This window comes from Pleurodeles waltl, chromosome 3_1 (genome assembly GCF_031143425.1).
Source record: "Pleurodeles waltl isolate 20211129_DDA chromosome 3_1, aPleWal1.hap1.20221129, whole genome shotgun sequence".
Classification (NCBI taxonomy): domain Eukaryota; kingdom Metazoa; phylum Chordata; class Amphibia; order Caudata; family Salamandridae; genus Pleurodeles; species Pleurodeles waltl.
In genome coordinates, this window is record NC_090440.1 from 674,888,178 (window position 1) to 674,908,087 (window position 19,910).

The following is a 19,910-nucleotide window of genomic DNA, read 5'->3' on the forward strand; positions in this document are numbered from 1 at the left end:
TAGTAAAATTTAAATTGTTTAATTTATTTTTGTTTTTATTAAAAAGTTTAAACATTTTTTTTAGATATTTTTAAATAAAAAAATATGTATTCCATTTTTAAGAAATCAACAACAGCATAACATTTTAACAATTCAACTTATCAGAATAGTTGTAGAAACCCAGTGATGAGATGAGCATCATTTGGCACCCCAAGAGATAAAGAGCTCCCTACTTGTGAGGTACATCAGCACACCAAAAATCTTCCTAAAGGGGATTGAAAAAGAAGTGATTATGCCCCAGGCATAGGTTAAGACATGAGAAAATTAAGAGAATGGCAACTATTCTGGACTATATCAAAGAAGCTAAGAAAAACGAAAAATATGAATTCAGAGCGAGGTTGAACCAGTTGTATCTAGTGAGACACGAAAGATCTAGAGTAGCTTTTGACAACAACCCCACATTCTTCACTTATCCCTCAAGCACATAACAACAGAATTTCCCCCCCTTAGAATAACCACCATGAATAGATTGACTGTTATTAATTGAGCAACAGTGAAGAATCAAGCGCACTAAAGGACTGCATCTGGAATACAAGTGTAGCTCTGCTGTCTAGAAGCACATGCACCTGACCCAGTCTTACATAGCCTGAAGCCTGCCAACAGCCCACACAGATCATATGTCGGGAGAATAAAGTGACATCCACCCCATTATGGCACTCCCTTTCGATGCCACACACTCTTCACCAACTCATTAACTACTCTGGGCCTCATTACGACTTTCGATGGTCCCTCCACGGCACCGCCAAAGCCGCAGGGAGGACGCCTCCGTCATACCAGTGTCGTTTTCGTCCTATTACAATGTTCCCACCAGGCTGTCCAGAGGGAACATTGTATTATGACGTTCTCGCCGTGCTGACCAGCTGGAACTGTACTACGATATTGGCCTCAGCTGTTTTAAGGGAGCCGAGGCCAATATCGTAGCACACAGCACCCTCTAAATGCAGACAAGGGTGCATTCCGAGGGTGGTGGGCATGGGGCCCCCTACACTGCCCATACCATGGCTTTCCATGGCTTTTCGTGGCAGGGTCCACACCATGAAAAGGCTGGTGGTTAGCTGAGTTGTAATTAGCTAGGCGGCACTGAGTTCAGTCCTGGTGGGGACGGCGATCTGCTGGCAGGTCCGCCCACCAGGGTTGTCATGTGACAGTCGGACCACCACGGTCACTGCGAGGCTCTCATAATGAGGCCCTCTGTGACAGGTTCAGCTCATGCCACAATAAATTATGTGACTGTATCCAAACCCCTTAAACATTTTTTGAAAATCTTGAGTGTGTATGTTGCTTATTCCATTTTATACACACCTTTTGTAAATACTGTGTGGCATGAAAGGCTTGGCCGAAAGTAGTTTAATAAATACAATAATTACTCTAAAAATCAATGATGCTGTCTGATTTTTTTTCAGGGATTGACCTGCAGCTGACAAGCATACAAGAGCTGCAGAGTCTCCTGCAACCCTCGCCAGAAGTACTAGAGGCATCCACATCTCCGTTCCCTGGTCCAGCAGGTCCACTCTGCCAAGACAGTAGCACCTCTCCTATGCCCGGCCCATCCCACAGCATGGCATTGGAAGATGTGCCCAATCCAACCATGGATTACCAGGTCAGCAGCGTTAGTCTTTGTCAAAAAAGTTGTTTAGGCACTCTTCTAGGCTTTTCTTTGTGTCCACATAGCTTACCAATGGAATGGTGACCTGCTTTTTGGGGTTTCTAATTGGAGGTGTATTCACCTACAACCTTTCAGACTGCTGCTACTTCTAAAAGAGGAATAGGTTTCAATCTCACTATCCTAGTGAACACTGTCATTGCATCAGGACCACTTGAACTCCTTAATCTCTTTGCAATAGTGTGACTTTATTCTCTGTTACTTTTCTACAATGTACAAACCTGAGCACAATTTTCAATTTGGCCATCAGTATATATCTTAGGGCTAATGCATTTAGGGCCAGATGTAGCAAGCCGTTTGCATGGCGCAAACTGCGAAAAACGCAGTTTGCTCTATGCAAACGGCCTCCTGCGATGCTCATTCCCAAATTGCGAGTCGGTACCTACTCGCAATTTGGGAATGCGACTCGCAAATAGGAAGGGGTGTTCCCTTCCTATTTGCGACTCGCATCGCAATTCAGAGTTGCTTTGTGACCGCGAATGCATTCGCAAACCAACTCGCAGTTACCACCAGTGTCACACTGGTGGTAACACATTTGCAAAAGGGAAGGGGTCCCCATGGGACCCCTTCCCCTTTGTGAATGTCGACATAAATATTTTTTCAGAGCAGGCAGTGGTATATGGACCACTGCCTACTCTGACAAAAACGAAACCAAATGGTTTCGGTATTTTTTTCATTTTGCAACTCGTTTTCCTGTAAGGAAAACGGGCTGCAAAATGAAAAAAAAACAGCTTTATTTAAAAAGCAGTCACAGACATGGAGGTCTGCTGACTACAGCAGGCCACCATCCCTGTGAGTGCAGGGACTCGCTATGGGGTCACAAAATGCGACCCACCTCATGAATATTGATGAGGTGGGTCTTTGCGACCCCATAGCGAGTCGCAGAAGGTGTCTGAGACACCATTCTACATCCGATTTTGCGACTTGCAAATTGCGAGTCGCTCAGACTCGCAATTTGCAAGTCGCAAAATCGGATTTTGCTACATCTGGCCCTTAGTACCTTAGCTAATCCCATTTTGGTTTTGATGTCATGCAGTTCAACACTAAAATGGTCTCTTGGTGTTACCAAATGGCGGCCATATCAGATAGAGAGCATTGTTATAGGCACACCAAATCTTATACAAGTGGCACAAAGTAAAGCTTTATGTCACAACTCATCTTACATTATTGACTATCCTTTGGTCAGAGTTGAACGTGAAACGTGTAATTCAGCTATTCATTCTTCATCTGTGAAATATTTCCCCACTTAGCATCTGTTCCAGCTTTATATGCCGTAGAACTATTTCCAACCTTCTCACCAATCCTCAGAATACCATAGTTGGGACGAAACACCTCTGCAAAGTTTGGTCAAGCTGTGCCGGCCTGCCCTGCTCTTGTGCATTTTCTGACCAAGGCTCTTTATTTTCCCCACTTCTCAATCTGTGAGCTTGGCAATCATGTAAGCCCATTGGCGGTTCTTTATTATTTATTTATTATATTCGAAAATGCTTCATTTATTGTTATTATTTTCCCCAAAAAACAGAAACAAGTATTTTCGTTCTTTTTCAGTTTTTAAAATGTTTGATTGTAGTGGGTATGCACCTTCATATAATGCTTAGAGCCAAATGAGGAATCATCTTTTCTATTTTCTGCTCTGTCAGAGTTGGACAGCAGTTCAATTTCCCACATGTTTTTATACTTAGCAGAATTAGAGTGGGGTTTTCACATCTGCCTCTTGTTGATATTACATTTGCTTGCCGTTTTTCTAATTTTTAAATATTGTTTCATCCACATACTAAGGGTAGCTGACTGCTTCTGCTAAAAAATGTATTATTTTAATTAAATGCCAGTAGTGAATCTTAGACTGTGTCATGACAACACTGCCAGAAGATAAGGCCCAGAGTCCTCAAGGCACACCGGCACAGTCTGTACTCCAGGCTAGTGTAGAAGCCCAGTTCTGAACTATCTGTCTGCCCATATCCTCTAAAGTAGACACTGACCTCAGTAGGCCCCTCAACCTCAGTAGAAGGAAGGGAGGGAATCCCACCTCATTCTCCTTTTGCTGGTACAGCGAGGTCACTTCAGGGCTGTGTCCTGCTGAGATCTTCACCTACTACCACATCAGCGTTGATCTTGCAGGAGGTATAAGAAGCCTGCCACCATTCTCAGCACCAGGTAAAGCACAGAGTTAATGAAACTCTTGGGTGCAAGTTTGGTGCAGAGTGGCTCAGTCCTTAGTTTGGCCGATGCTTTTAGTACCATTGGACTTACGCCTTAGGGGCACTCCAAACACGGCTAGATTATCGACACTCATTCAAACACGGCCAGATTATCGTCACTTGTACACCTGATGGTGAGAAAATATTTATAGATGTACTTTTGTGGTAACATTATTGTTTGATACTCACAACAATAATGAAATTCAGAGGACACAAACAGAAACTGTGTGTACATTGAGCCTTTATAAAAGGAACACCCTTCAAAGAGATAGGTCAAAGGTAATATTTTGCTAACAACTCTGCAGCAGTTTGAAACCTCAGACTAGTGCCATTCTTACATCCAGTACCATCCTCCCAGCCACTGCACAATTCTAAGGCTTCAAATCTACAATTTATTGGGTTCCTGGCTGCTGGTGTCCTCTTTAAAGTTCACCATCTCTGCTACTTCCTCTTTTGTCCCCCCACAAAGCACACACACACAGAAGGGTAGCAGGGTGGCAGCCTACTATTCATCAGGAACATCTGGTATTTGCCACCCAACAAGAAGACCATATTGTAAGAACAGCTCCAGACATTGAAGACTAGAAGTAAATATTCTGCTTAAAACAGGGGCACAGAGAAGAACATCATTTGAGAATGGAAATCAGCAGCATAGTCTAGGCTAACAAGAAAGGGTACAAGGACTAAGAACTTGAGCTTGATCACAGGTCTTTACCATCTAAATCAATTTCACTGAAAACTATTCAAAATTATCATTTATATTCCGTCACTCATAAACAAATTGAACAACCTTAGTTTTTGTCAGGCATACCACACCTGTATGTGAAATTGTTACAATGTTGCCTAAAATCAGTGAAGCCAAATTTAGGGCAAACTTTGTCCAGGATTGTATGTCAGCCCTTTGGTAGATAAAATGTGGCAAGGTTCTCAAAGAACACTCTCTAGTTCACACTAGTCACTGAGAAATGTCTGTGGTCGATTTGTGACTCATTGGCTAGGTAGTCGACACAAAGGGAGTGATTCTGACCCCGGCGGTACAAGACCGCCGGGGCCAGGGTCGGCGGGAGCACCGCCGACAGGCCGGCGGTGCCCCGCAGGGCATTCTGACCGCGGCGGTTCAGCCGCGGCCAGAAAGGGTAAACCGGCGGTCTCCCGCCGGTTTACCGCTGCCCTTAGAATCCCCCATGGCGGCGCAGCTTGTTGTGCCGCCATGGGGGATTCTGACACCCCCTACCGCCATCCTGTTCCTGGTGGTTCGCCCGCCAGGAACAGGATGGCGGTAGGGGGTGCCGCGGGCCCCCGTAAGAGGGCCCCACAAAGTATTTCAGTGTCTGCCTAGCAGACACTGAAATACGCGACGGGTGCAACTGCACCCGTCGCACCTTCCCACTCCGCCGGCTCAATTCTGAGCCGGCATCCTAGTGGGAAGGTTGATTTGCCCTGGGCTGGCGGGTGGCCTTTTGGCGGCCACCCGCCAGCCCAGGGCAAATGTCAGAATCACCGCAGCGGTCTTTCGACCGCGGTGCGGTGTTCTGACGGCGGTACCTTGGCGGACGGCCTCCGCCGTCCGCCAAGGTTAGAATTAGGGCCAAAGTATTTTGTGTACCAGGACCCAAAGAGAATCTCTTTTGTCACAACAATGCACTGGAGATCAGAGTGGTTCCCGTAGCTCTCCAGGCTTTTACTCCAGTGCCCAATTACAAGGAAATTCTTATTCGAATGTACATCACCAATGGCATGCAGTATATCAGAAAGCAATGAGAAGCAAGGACATCAGCCCTCATGAGAGCACCAACCTTGCCAGAAAGGGCACGAAGATGAGCCAAATGCAGCAGACATGCATGGCAAAAGTATGGAATTCTGAGCAAGTGCCATCCCTACTCCATCCATGCTCCAATCAAATATCCCATCCACCCTCACTGCCCTCCTCTTTCTGTAAATTCCTTCCACCTTCAGCTGTCGTAAAAGATAGCTGTTGATTTGTACATAGGGTTGCCTTTCAGAAGTCCCAAGCGTACATACTCTCAATTATTGCTAGACAATAGGTGCCTTGAGGTTTATAAGCAGGAACCTGATAATGAAGGGTCATGGTCAAATAAGTGAACATCACCCAAAACCATGTGAAAATAGTTTATCAGAAATTGGGAAATTAAATTGCTTACTGTTCATCATATTATTGAGGAAATGTAAAAAACTACAATTGCAAACAGAAACACATAGTGACTGTATATGCGAAAGCAAAGTATAGACCATTTTTTCCAACGTTTATGCCTTTGTTTTCGTCAAAATGTGCTTTTTTAGTTGATGCTTGTTAATCCACAGCTATAAGTGCATTATATCCTTCTGTTGACTTAGTGGACAACTGTTTCTTGATCTTGCTGTGCACTATTGAAGCATAATAACATATTATAACCCATAACTTAGAGCATGTGGTAGACAGAGTACATGATGCAGCATTACTCCTCCCAGAAAGGCACACCTCTGATCCTCCAGTTTCTATGGTTCACCTTAACTCTGTCTCACTTATGATCAAGAACTGCATAATAGAACTATCATAGCAAGCATAAGCAGTGCATGAAGAAAAATAGCATTTGCTTGCAAGACCATATACGTTAAAGTATCTCTTGAAGCTAAGTTCAGAAGTCTCTCATTTGAATCTACTTGAATATGTAGTGTTTAGTGAGATTAGACTATTTTATGATTCTCTGAGTAAAGCACATAGGGCCAGATGTAGCAAAATCCGTTTTTGCGACTTGCAAATTGCGAGTCTGAGCGACTCGCAATTTGCAAGTCGCAAAAACGGATGCAGAATGATGTCTCAGACACCTTCTGCGACTCGCTATGGGGTCGCAAAGACCCACCTCATCAATATTCATGAGGTGGGTCGCATTTTGCGACCCCATAGCGAGTCCCTGCACTCACAGGGATGGTGGCCTGCTGTAGTCAGCAGACCTCCATGTCTGTGACTGCTTTTTAAATAAAGCTGTTTTTTTTTCATTTTGCAGCCCTTTTTCCTTAAAGGAAAACGAGTTGCAAAATGAAAAAAATACCAAAACCATGCCTGCTCTGAAAAAATATTTTTGTCGACATTCACAAAGGGGAAGGGGTCCCATGGGGACCCCTTCCCATTTGCGAATGAGTTACCACCAGTGTGACACTGGTGGTAACTGCGAGTTGGTTTGGGACCGCATTCGCGGTCACAAAGCAACTCTGAATTGCGATGCGAGTCGCAAATAGGAAGGGAACACCCCTTCCTATTTGTGAGTCGCATTTCCAAATTGCAAGTCAGTACCGACTCGCAATTTGGGAATGAGCATCGCGTTAGGCTGTTTGCATGGCGCAAAGTGCGATTTTCGCAGTTTGCACCATGCAAACAGCTACCTACATCTGGCACATAGTCCTGTTTGCCCAGCACCTTCACTGACCTCTCTGTAGCATGGCCCACTTTTACTGGGCTGCAAGACTGACATGTGTACCCTACTTTGATCAGAGAAGTCTACTTAAGTGGAATGCCTCGACTTCTGCAAGTAAAGAGACACACTTTCGAAGCATTAGATTACTTTTTGATAGCTATTGCATCTATGTAAGCAGAAAGTAGGTTGTGTGGCAGTTATCACAACTCCTTGCCATAGAGGGCCTCCTATCCAATTTCAGTAAGTGAACCATGTTATTGTTTCCTATACGCCTTACTCATGCGGAGAAGCTCTGTATGTTTCCCTTTAAAGGTCTAAGAACTTAAAAGACATGGAACTAAAGAGATAAGCGACACCTCTTTGCCAACTTACTTTTTCAGGTACTGCTCCTCATATTGGGGACCACAATGCTGTCCTAAGGAAAGCTTGACCTGGTAGCTGTCTGGGTCCCCGAAGGTCAGAGTAGAAGATACTGATTGTTGGGGCCGATGAACAACCTAGGATTGTAGCTTGGTTGAATAAATCCTCAACTTGAGCCTAATATCACATCATAAATTATCCTCAGAGTGACCATGCATGTGGGCACACTTTGCAGAGCCAAAAGAGGCACTGGATGTTTTCTTGCCTGAGTCTGTGTTTTATCTGGTAGGACCAGCATCTTCTGCAGGAGGTGGTTGGAGAATTGAGATCGTTGCAAAATATTCCTGAGTAAGTAACACTAACAACTTTTGTATACTTCACTAGAAATGTCCATTCTGCTCACACCCACTGCAGTGCAGGCTTGTGTGTATCTGCTCCTCAGACCTGTGTACATCTGCCCCCTCTCACATTTGGTGTCCTACACTCCTAGATGCATTTCGCCCTCACTCCTGGATGCATCTGCCCCCATGTTCATGACTTTATCTGTACCTCACACCTTGATCATCCTTCGAGGCATATGCTCAGTGCTTAATTTGTAAATCAGGTAATGCCTGCACAAAGATCTGCTCTGAAACACACGGCTGGTGTAATTAAAATGTGCATGCACAGAATTCCAAGGTTGTGCAGTCCTAAATCCACCTCATTTACCTTTAATTCGCTAACAGACACAGCTTTCGGCTTTATCTTGATTCTGGATGTTCCTGCTTTCTCCCTTTGTGGAGGTTTTTATGTCTCTCCCTTCCTCCATCTTTCCACTTTTTTTTTTACTTTTCGTCTTTCGCTCTCAGTAAAAATGTAATGCAGATAAATAAGTGTCGGTCCCCAAAAAGAAGTGCTGGTGCTCCCTATCAGCAACCACTGGCTCAAATTAAGCACTGCATCTGCCCCTCAGTGCTGTGGATCCCTCCTGCACATTCTGCTGTCTATCGCTGGCGTTCACCCCTGAGTGATGCAAATATGTTTTGTGTTAATAAGGCAATGTCTCTTTGACAGGAGAGATCTTCAGATCCTGCTTAATTCATTCACTTCATCCGCGAGTATCCCAGAAGATGCAGGTATTGCACTCTCTTTCTTTCCATATGTACTATAGCCCCCATTATACTAAGATACTCTGTTGCCTCCGCCTTTCCCAGTGTCTATATATTCAGTTATCTTACAGGAAGTAAATCCACTCCCTGGTTGCAGATACTGTGGCTGCTTTCCTCTCCCCAGGCAGCCTTGCCCCTCTCGTTCCCTAGGTAAACAACTTCCTCTCTTTTAACGTAATTATGTACATCTGCAGTTGTAATTATGCATCTGCGGCAATAAATATCTGCATATGTTGCTACACTCAGCATTTCAAAAATCACTAGAGCCAAAAGTACTGTAGTACCTTTCCCTCTGTAGGTCCTGCACCCTTGAACGTCCCCAGGTAACCACCTCTTCTCCTTCCCCTATGTTCGGCTACACACCATTCTACCTCTCCCTTTGGCAAGTTCTTTACTTTTGCCTCTCCACAAGTTGTGTAAAGTGTAGCCACACTGAAGGCTTGCAGGTTTCACAATCCATTAACAGACTGAAGTTGTGAATAGAGAATATGTAAGGGTTTACAGTAAAACAAAAATACGTCTTACAGAAACTCTACAATTTCACAAAATGAGCTTCACAGAACGTTGAACAGATTATGACAAAAAGTAGGAAGAATTTTAGAAAAGCAGGACTGGTTTCGCAAAATACTACGAGGATTTCACAAAACAATTTACAGATTACACAAAATTTAGTAACCAACTAATAATTTCACAGGAAAAGAAACATGTTTAAAGAACAAGGTAACGATATCATGGAAAGAGTATGTTGTAGAGATGTGAATCTCTTATTAAACTCACAAAATAAGTCTAAAAATGTTATCACGCAAATGCGTTTGAGAACATACCCTGTTCCTATTCAAATTCCAACAGGTAGTACCAGAAGGGGTACACTTTATAAACCTAGGGCCTGATTTATGAAAAGTTAGCGCTGCCTCTGCGTCATTTATTGACGCGAAAGCTGCGCAAACTTACAAAATATGATTATATGTTGTAAGTTTATGCCTCTTTTGCGTCAACAAATGATGCAAAGGCGGTGCTAACTTTTCATAAATCAGGCCCCTAATGCTGTAGCAGGTGCCCATAGGTTTTACAGGTTATGCGCAGTGTCATCGATGCTGCGTGTCGTTTCTCCAGCTCCGTGCATCGATTCTTCGGTCGCGTTGCAGACAAGCGTCGATTTTCACCTGTGAATTTCACCTGTGATTTCCCAGCCACAAATCGGAGTCGCGTCGATCTTTTCCCCGCACGGCGTTCTGTGCGTGGATTTCTTCCTCTTAGGCTGCCAGCTTCTAATTTCAGGGACCGAGGAACTGGATGAGCACCACTTGGCAGAGTAGGAGTCTCCCCAGAGAAGTCTTTGCTGTCCCTGAGACTTCAAACAACAGGAGGCAAGCGCTAAATCAAGCCCTTGGAGATCTTCACAAGATGGAAGGCACACAAAGTCCACAAAGCACAGTCACAGGCAGGGCAGCTCTTCTTCCTTAGCTCTCCAGCTCTTCTCCAGGCAGAGGTACTTCTTGGTTTCCAGAAGTGTTCTAAAGTCTGTGGTTTTGGTTGCCCATCTTATACCCAATTTCTCCTTTGAAGTAGGCCTACTTCAAAGCAAAGTCTCTCTTTAATGTGAGATCCTGCCTTGCCCCGGCCAGGCCCCAGACACTCACCAGGGGATTGGAGACTGCATTGTGTGAGGGCAGGCACAGCCCTTTCAGGTGTAAGTGACCACTCCTCCCCTCCCTCCTAGCACAGATGGCTCATCAGGAAATGCAGACTACACCCCAGCTCCCTTTGTGTCACTGTCTAGTGTGAGGTGCAACCAGCCCAACTGTCAAACTGTCCCAGGCAGGGGCTCCACAAACAGGCACAGAAATGGTATAAACAAGAAAATGCTCACTTTCCAAAAGTGGCATTTTCAAACACACAATCTTAAAATCAACTTTACTAAAAGAGGGATTTTTAAATTGTGATCTCTGAGACCCCAAACTCCACATGTCTATCTCCTCCTAAAGGGAATCTACTCTTTACTCATTTTTAAAGGTAGCCCCCATGTTAACCTATGAGAGGGATAGGCCTTGCAACAGTGAAAACCAAATTTGGCAATATTTCACTGTCAGGACATGTAAACCACATTAATATATGTCCTACCTTAAACATACACGGCACCCTGCACATGGGGCTACCTAGGGCCTACCTTAGGGGAGTCTTACATGTAAGAAAAGGGAAGGTATAGGCCTAGCAGGTGGGTACACTTGCCAAGTCAAATTGGCAGTTTAAAACTGCACACACAGACACTGCAGTGGCAGGTCTGAGCCATGTTTACAGGGCTACTAATGTGGGTGGCACAACCAGTGCTGCAGGCCCACTAGTAGCATTTGATTTACAGGCCCTGGGCACCTCTAGTGCACTGTGCTAGGGTCTTACTAATAAATCAAATATGCCAATCATGGACAAGCCAATTACATACACATTTTGTAAAGGAGCACTTGCACTTTAGCACTGGTTAGCAGTGGTAAAGTGCCCAGAGTAACAAAAACAGCAAAATCAGAGTCAAGCACACATCAACAACCTGGGAAACAGAGGCAAAAAGTTAAGGGAGACCACGCCAAGGATAAAAAGTCTAGCACGCACCATAGCCAGAAGGGACCTTCCCAGGTACAAGAAATATTTAGAATTCATTTCACTAGATTTCTCGATTGAAGTTAAGCTTCAGGAGTCTGAGGAGAAAAGTGCTAAAGCAAATTCTTAGTGGAATGTTAGCAGACTGATACAAATTGATTTATGAATATAGATAAGAGTTCTATAAGGATACTCCTTTACCTACTCTTACATGCCTTTGTAAATCGTCCTGAAACTTCCAACTCTGTGAGTAAAAGTGCAAAGAAGTAGCAGTCTTTTCTATATGTACTATAATAATATCCGGCGAATACTCACGTTTTAGATGTTTTGTTGCAATTCATAAATACATGTAAAAGTACATAAAAGAGCACTACAAGAGTACTACTTTAGTACTCCAAGCTGGTTTTGTAAATGGGTCCCCATGTGTTTACCGGTCAGCAGTTAGTAGTTCTATTTTGAGTAAACCTCCATGCTGTCAGCCATGACTGCCAGGCCAGACGCTACATTTCCTTATGTAACTGCAGTTGTGTACATGTGCTAAAATACAGTGCTAGACGTTTTTAATAAGTGTATTGTTGTCAAATATAGGTCTGCCTTTAAACCTAATACCTGGAATATAGTCCAAGTGGCAGTTTAGTCATATAACACATTGGACTTTTTTTCACAGAACTTAAAATAAGTGAGGATATACACAAGAGCAAAAAAGCTGTTTAACTAACTAATGGGAGAAATATTTCAAAATACAGTATCAAAATACCAGCAGTACTGATCACAACAAGTCTACCAGTTTTCCATCTTTACACATCAGTGCAGATGGAAAATGCTCTGTTTCACATCCGTATTTTTTCTTTTAATAAAAAGGTATTTGTTGACTGTTCTTTTATACTGTCAACCATGGCTGCCAGGCCAACAACTGAAGATTGACAGCTGGGAGCAAAAAAATTAGGATGTGGTTTGCCTACTATGCATAAACAGGTGTTGATGTGCACCTCAGCTGGTGATACCACACTAATGTTTCCAGGTGGGCCTTATTGTGCATAGCAATTTAGCACACGTTTGTGTTTTGCCAAGTCCAAAACTCCTTTTATGTGTGGGAAAATATATGTCTTTATCACTTGCAATAATATGTCTCCATACTTTAAGAAAGCAACTGCAATTGCAAACTATTGATGACATTGGGATCATCATGACTGGCCCAGGAAAGAGAAGACAGTGGTTCAGAACACGCCTGAAAGCACCCTCTGACCTCATTCCCAACAGATTCTTCTGACATAGCACGTGTCCCCACTATGGTCACATGCAACTAAAAAAACAGGAACGTGAATACAGAAGTGTCGGAGTGCTGTCTCAGAGTGATGGGATATTCTGTCAGGTTGTGTCAGAATTTCATGTACTAAAATATTGTGCTGCAAAATATTGTAATCAAAATATGGGAAATCATGAAGGTAAACTTGTATAGATTAAGGATATTTAATCAGATTTATGTCAGAGTATTGACTAGAAAAATATTGTGCTGTAAAAAATAGTAGTCAGAATATTGACTACTACTATAATCCGTGCCCTAAGGAAACTATAACTCGCGTCCTCACCATGCACTGCTAATTACCCCACCAATTACAGCACTCATGGCATCTTTGATAACATCACTGATAATATCAATGTAATATTTGCAGTAAAAATATTTACCAAAAAACTGTGCATGTCGGGGCAAAAGTTATAATTACCTTAGGGCACAAGTTATAGTTACTTGAGATAACTCCAAGTATAATAGGTGAATTTCTATGGTTTTGTATGTTTAAAATGTGAGCCTAACAATAACGTCCCTATAACTTTTGTTTTTTTCAGTGGAAAAATAATATGTATATATATATTTAGGTTAGATTTGGTATTTTCCCCTCTACATTCCTTGAAGATATAGATATTGTGAGTGTACATATTTGTGAGTTAAGAATAGTAAAGTTATACTTACCTCAGTACACTTACCTTCAAGATATTTTCTGATAGTTGATAATCTGGCTACAATATTTAAAGCACAATATTCTGATAGAATACCTTCTGTCGCTACATGACAAGGACTGTGACGGGGTTAGCCTGACACATGGTGACAAAGTGGCTTTTAAACAATGATGGAAGGTGACACAGGACCAAGGATAGACAGTCACACAGTGACAGGGACAGACTGTCATACACTCAAAGAATCAGACAACCACGCCCTGACAAATTAGACAGTCACACAGTGACAGGTACAGACGTTCCTTTGGAAGTAAATACATATCCATGCCACTGTCATACAGTCAGGTAGACAGTGGTTTTCTTATAAGCAGATCGTGAGTGGCCCTCTCATGAAGATACTGTGCTTTGGTGCAGAGTAGAGTGAGGGGCTTGAATAAGTCTGAAGTGAGGTAAGGACCTGAAGCCAAACCCACAAATTCAGACTGTGTTCCAGGCTCTCTGTGCTTTTAATGCAAGGTCAGGCTAGAAATTGTGAGTCACAAGTGGTTAAACTTCAGATGATGAGGCTCTAGGGATATGTTGGGCAGAGGTTGCTCTCGTAGTACCTCGAACAGAATCAAACAATAATATTCACGAAGCTGTAGTGGTATCATTACTTTAGGAGCTTAGGAGGAGAAGACCTTAGAGTTGGTTTACGTAGAGGAGGCCCTGGAAATAACTCAGGCAAAGATCACATTATTATTTTTAGGTAGGTGGTCCTTCCGACTGGTCCTGGTGAATGCCCTAAGTGGTAGCTACAGACCCTAGCAGCATCTCAGGATGAACTGATGGTGGTAAATGCATGGATGGTGATAGCAGCACTTCTGAATTGCTGTTCCTAGCCATAGCTTAGCTTAAGTAAGTATTGTCTGTAAATGCATATATCCATTTCCTTACTGTGATTTCCCTTCAGATTAAATGTAAGCGTTTAGCCATGGGTAGCCTGGAATCGACATTGGGTAAGTCTACGTCAGCGGAAGCCTTATATTGATCAGTAAGTCATAGGGGCCCTGCAGTTACCACTTCCAGTCTGTTAAAGTTCATGTTATGACCTTCTCCTGGTAGTATTCCTCATACCTGCTTACGTCTAAATATATGTGGCCGGGACTCCACATGGGTGGCACAGTGTAGGAAGGTAGCCTCTTTCTAGCCTTGTTACCTCCACTTTTGCCCTGTTTGTGAGTATATGTCAGGGTGTTTTTACTGTCTCACTGGGATCCTGCTAGCCAGGGCCCAGTGCTCATAGTGAAAACCGTATGTTGTCAGTATGTTTGATATGTGTCACTGGGATCCTGCTAGCCATATGCTCATATGTTTGTGGCCTATATGTGTTCTATGTGTGGTGCCTAACTGTATCACTGAGGCTCTGCTAACCAGAACCTCAGTGTTTATGCTCTCTCTGCTTTCTAAAATTTTCACTGCAGGCTAGTGACTAATTTTACCAATTCTTATTGGCACATTGGAACACCCATATAATTCCCTTGTATGTGGTGCCTAGGTACCCAGGGCATTGGGGTGCCAGGAGATCCCTATGTGCTGCAGCATTTCTTTTGCCACCCATAGGGAGCTCAGACAATTCTTACACAGGACTGCCACTGCAGCCTGAGTGAAATAACGTCCATGTTATTTCACAGCCATTTTTCACTGCACATAAGTAACTTATAAGTCACCTATATGTCTAACCCTCACTTGGTGAAGGTTAGGTGCCAAGTTACTTAGTGTGTGGGCACCCTGGCACTAGCCAAGGTGCCCCCACATTGTTCAGGGCAAATTCCCCGAACTTTGTGAGTGCGGGGACACCATTACAAGCATGCACTACACATAGGTCACGACCTATGTGTAGCGTCACAATGGTAACTCTGAACATGGCCATGTAACATGTCTAAGATCATGGAAGTGTCTCCCCAATACCATTCTGGTGTTGGGGGGAGAATTCCATGATCCCTGGGTCTCTAGCACACATCCCGGGTACTGCCAAACTGCCTTTCTGGGGTTTCCACTGCAGCTGCTGCCAACCCCTCAGACAGGTTTCTGCCCACCTGGGGTCTGAGCAGCCCAGTCCCAGGAAGGCAGAACAAAGGATTTCCTCTGAGAGAGGGTGTTACACCCTCTCCCTTTGGAAATAGGTGTGAAGGGCTGGGGAGGAGTAGCCTCTCCGAGCCTCTGGAAATGCTTTGATGGGCACAGATGGTGCCCATCTCTGCATAAGCCAGTCTACACCGGTTCAGGGACCCCCTGGCCCTCCTCTGGCGCCAAACTGGGCAAAGGAAAGGAGAGTGACCACTCCCCTGACCAGTACCTCCCAGGGGAGGTGCCCAGAGCTCCTCCAGTGTGTCCCAGACCTCTGCCATCTTGGATTCAGAGGTGTTGGGACACAATGGACTGCTCTGAGTGGACAGTGCCAGCCGGTGACGTCAGAGACTCCTCCTGATAGGTGCTTACCTCTTTCAGTAGCCAAGCCTCCTTTCTTAGTAGCCAAACCTCCTTTTCTGGCTATTTAGGGTCTCTCCTCTGGGCTATTCCTCAGATAACGAATGCAAGAGCTCACCAGAGTTCCTCTGCACTTCCCTCTTCGACTTCTGCCAAGGATCGACCACTGACTGCTCCAGGACACCTGCAAAACCGCAACAAAGTAGCAATACGACTACCAGCAACATTGTACCGCCTCATCCTGCCGGCTTTCTTGACTGTTTCCTGGTGGTGCATGCTCTGCGGGCTATCTGCCTTCACCCTGCACTTGAAGCCAAGAAGAAATCTCCTGTGGGTCGACAGAGTCTTCCCCCTGCTAACGCAGGCACCAAAAGACTGCGTCACTGGTCCTCTGGGTCCCCTCTTATCCTGACGAGCGGTGGTCCCTGGAACACAGGAGCTGGGTCCTAGTGTCTCCCACATTCCAGTGGCCCTTCTGTGCAAATTTGGTGGAGGTAAGTCCTTGCCTTCCCACGCCAGACAGCAAACCTGTGTACTGCGTGATTTGCAGCTGCTCCGGCTTCTGTGCACTTCTCCAAGGATTCCTTTGTGCACAGCCTAGCCTGGGTCCCCAGCACTCCGTCCTGCAGTGCTCCAGCTGCTGAGTTGGACTCCGACGTCGTGGGACCCTCCTTTTGTGACTCTGAGTTCACAGAACTTCCAAGTACCTGCTCTGGTACTTCTGCGGGTGCTGCCTGCTTCTGCAGGGGCTCTCTGAGTTGCCGAGCGCCCTCCCTGTCTCCTCCTCCAAGGGGCGAAATCCTGGTCCCCAGCAGTCACCAAAAACCTCTGCTGCGACCCTTGCAGCTAGCAAGGCTTGTTTGCGGTATTTCTGCATGGAAACACTTCTGCAACATCCAGCACGCCGTGGGACATCTTCCATCCAAAAGAGAAGTTCCTAGCCCTTTTCGTTGTTGCAGAATCTTTGGCTTCTTCCACCCGGAGGCAGCCCTTTTGCACCTTTATCCGGGGTTTTCTGGGCTCCTGCCCCCCTGGACACTATTGCAACTCTTGGACTTGGTCTCCTTCCTTTTCAGGTCCTCAGGTCCAGGAATCCGTCTTCAGTGTTTTGCTGGTGCTTGTGGTTCTTGCAGAATCCCCCTATCACGACTATTGTGTCTTTTTGGGGAAGTAGTGTAACTTTACTCCTACTTTCTAGGGTCTTAGGGTGGGGTATTTTGGACACCCTTACTGTTTTCTCACAGTCCCAGCGACCCTCTACAATCTCCCATAGGTCTGGGGTCCATTTGTGATTCGCATTCCACTTTTGGAGTATATGGTTTGTGTTGCCCCTAGACCTATGTTTGCCTATTGCATCCTATTGTGATTCTACATTGTTTGCACTACTTTTCTTACTGTTACTTGCCTATTTTGGGTTTGTGTACATATAACTTGTGTATATTACTTACCTCCTAAGTGAGGGTATTTTCTGAGATACTTTTGGCATATTGTCACTAAAATAAAGTACCTTTATTTTTAGTAACTCTGAGTATTGTGTTTTCTTATGATCTAGTGCTATATGATATAAGTGGTATAGTAGGAGGTTTGCATGTCTCCTGATTCAGCCTAAGCTGCTATGCCATAGCTACCTTCTATCAGCCTAAGCTGCTAGAAACACCTCTATTCTACTAATAAGGGATAACTGGACCTGGCACAGGGTGTAAGTACCACAAGGTACCCACTATAAGCCAGGTCAGCCTCCTACACAAAGCCACATAGGATTTAATATTATTTGTCTAGGGAGAAAGAGTCTGGAAGTCCGGGACAATGTAAGCCGTTGTCTCTACTCAAGACATTTTCCTTTTTTATCTGGGATCAGAACTGAGCATACATAGTTTTGGCTCACCACAGAGAAGTAAGAACTGTTAATTGAGTTCATTGCTCTGTTTACACACTTTTCACTATGGCTTTTCTGTGTTTTCACGGTCCAGTGAATCAACTTACCGCCCCATCTGTATATGGCGCAAGCTCATATCATGCCATTTCCAGCTCTTTCTACTATGACTCAGAAGTGACGGCAGAACTTGAGTGCGCCTAAATAATGCTTGCACAAGTGCTGCACGGTCACTATCCCCTCACTTGAAAGTGCTCCCTGATCTGTACCAGTACGGCCCTCTCGGGCCCAGTGACATTACCTACACAGTTGCACCTGCCCGTTGAGTTGCTGCTGTATGCCTGATCTCCTGGCCTAACGCTGCGCACACTGTGCCTCATCATGTCATCATGTCACAATTATTCATATCATAAACAACACCATCTTGTGAACACATTTAGACATTGTAGCCCATATTTATACTTTTTTAGCGCCGCATTTGTGCCGGTTTTTGACGCAAAAGTGGCGCAAACTTACAAAATACAATTGTGATGGAGATAAAAAAGCCGCTGGAACTCTGAAGGAATCCTCGAGTGAAGAGAGCAATGCAGGGGTATTGAGGAGGTGGAGAGAAGCATTGAGGCGGAATCCTGTGCACAGAGACGGGGAGACTGAGAGAGGGCGCAGATAAGCATGAGAGAGCGAGTGAGGACTGAGTTTGTCACAGACGTGGGCTGGAGATGTAGAGCATAGAAGCAGGAGTCACCGGGAGTGACAAACGTTGAGGTTCCAGCTGCTGCAGCTCATCCAGTGAGCTGCGGCCTAAGGTGTTTTCTCAACACCCTGAACTCCACAACAAAGTTTGAAATAAAGGCGGTTTTTGGGCAAATATTCTCACACGCACACCTCGTCACAGGGACACGGGACTCTGTGTCCCATGAGGAGACTGTTGGAGGAGGGTGCGGAGCCTGAAGGAGGAAGCGCTTTTTAGCTCCGCCACAACACCGCTGCACGAGCCGCGCACATCTTGGCACAGGGACATGGGACTCTGTGTCCCAGGAGGAGGCTGGTAGAGGAGGCAGCGGAGCCGGAAGGAGGAAGCGTTTTTTGGCGCCGCCACAACCCTGCTGCGCGGGACGCGCACATCTCGGCACAGGGACACAGGACTCTGTGTCCCAGGAGGAGGGGGCGGAGGCGGAAGGAGGAAGTGCTTTTTAGTGCCGTCACAACACTGCTGAGCGGGATGCGCACGGGACGCGCCTGGGCAAAGCCCGGGCCAAGGGCGGGCCCATCCCTTGCCCGTCATTGGCCGGAGGAGGCCGGTCTGGGCCCCCCCCTTTTAGTTCCGGCATAGTGGGTAAGTGCTTACATTAAGATTCTATACTGAGCTTTTGCACTAGCCCTCTTTTAGCTAATCCCCAGGGTGGAGAGAAGCTCTTTGTTTTGAGATATTAGCAACGTCATAGTGTGGGTCCTTTTTGATCTGTGACAGACTTGAGAGGCCCCAGAGGCCCCAGTGGTAATCCGTGAGAATGGGCAGGACAAGGTCATTGCTTAATGGGGACCAGAGTGGACGGGAGAAGGTGAAAACAAATTCAACTTTGGATTCCTTTCTTGTGCGTGCTGTAGTCACGAGGGAGATCGACCTGGCAGAGAGGAGACTCTCGCTGGAGATGGGTGACTGGCAACAAGCTCCTGCAGAAGATGGGGGTCTGGGATCTCTGAGGTTGAGGATGGACAGCCTCGGTTTGGCCAGGGGGATCTGCCCAAAACCCCAGCGCAAGCAGAAACATGGGCCTAAGGGGCATCAGGGGCAGAGGGCTTGGAAGGAGGTACAAGAAAGAGCAAGAGGCTTTTAACGGTTTCTCCTCCTGGCAGCAGTAGCCCTCCTTCGAAAAAGAACAAGACTCAGAAAAAACGTGGGAAAAAAACAAAATTGCCCCTGCCTGCCAACCCTAACCCGTTCCCCCTGGGTTCTGTAGGTCAGTGCCCAGGTCTCTGTTCAGAAAATCTATTGGCAAAGTTCAAGGTCATGATTGAGTCCTGTCTGGCCCTGGTTGTGGAGAAACTGCAGGCGCTTAAAACTGCAGTTTCCCGGATGAGCGGTAAAGAGAGGCCAGGGTTGGCTTCTGCCAAAGGAGGCCTTCGGGATTCCAGGTGTCAAAGTAGTTTAATCAAGGGGGTGCTTTAACAAGATGAAAACCCTAGCCCCCTCTTGAGAGA

The 19,910-nt window shown here is 45.3% G+C and overlaps 1 protein-coding gene across 3 annotated transcripts in view; it reads left to right on the forward strand.

The window, feature by feature from the left end:
- LOC138284468 (uncharacterized) overlaps window positions 1-19,910 on the forward strand; it is a 146,471-nt gene that overhangs the window by 78,979 nt on the left and 47,582 nt on the right. For all 3 annotated transcript variants that reach the window (XM_069223254.1, XM_069223255.1, XM_069223253.1), the window contains 3 exons: window positions 1,443-1,639; window positions 7,963-8,021; window positions 8,727-8,788. In XM_069223254.1, coding sequence (XP_069079355.1) covers window positions 1,443-1,639; window positions 7,963-8,021; window positions 8,727-8,788 — 318 coding nt within the window. The remainder of the gene's footprint in view (window positions 1-1,442; window positions 1,640-7,962; window positions 8,022-8,726; window positions 8,789-19,910) is intronic.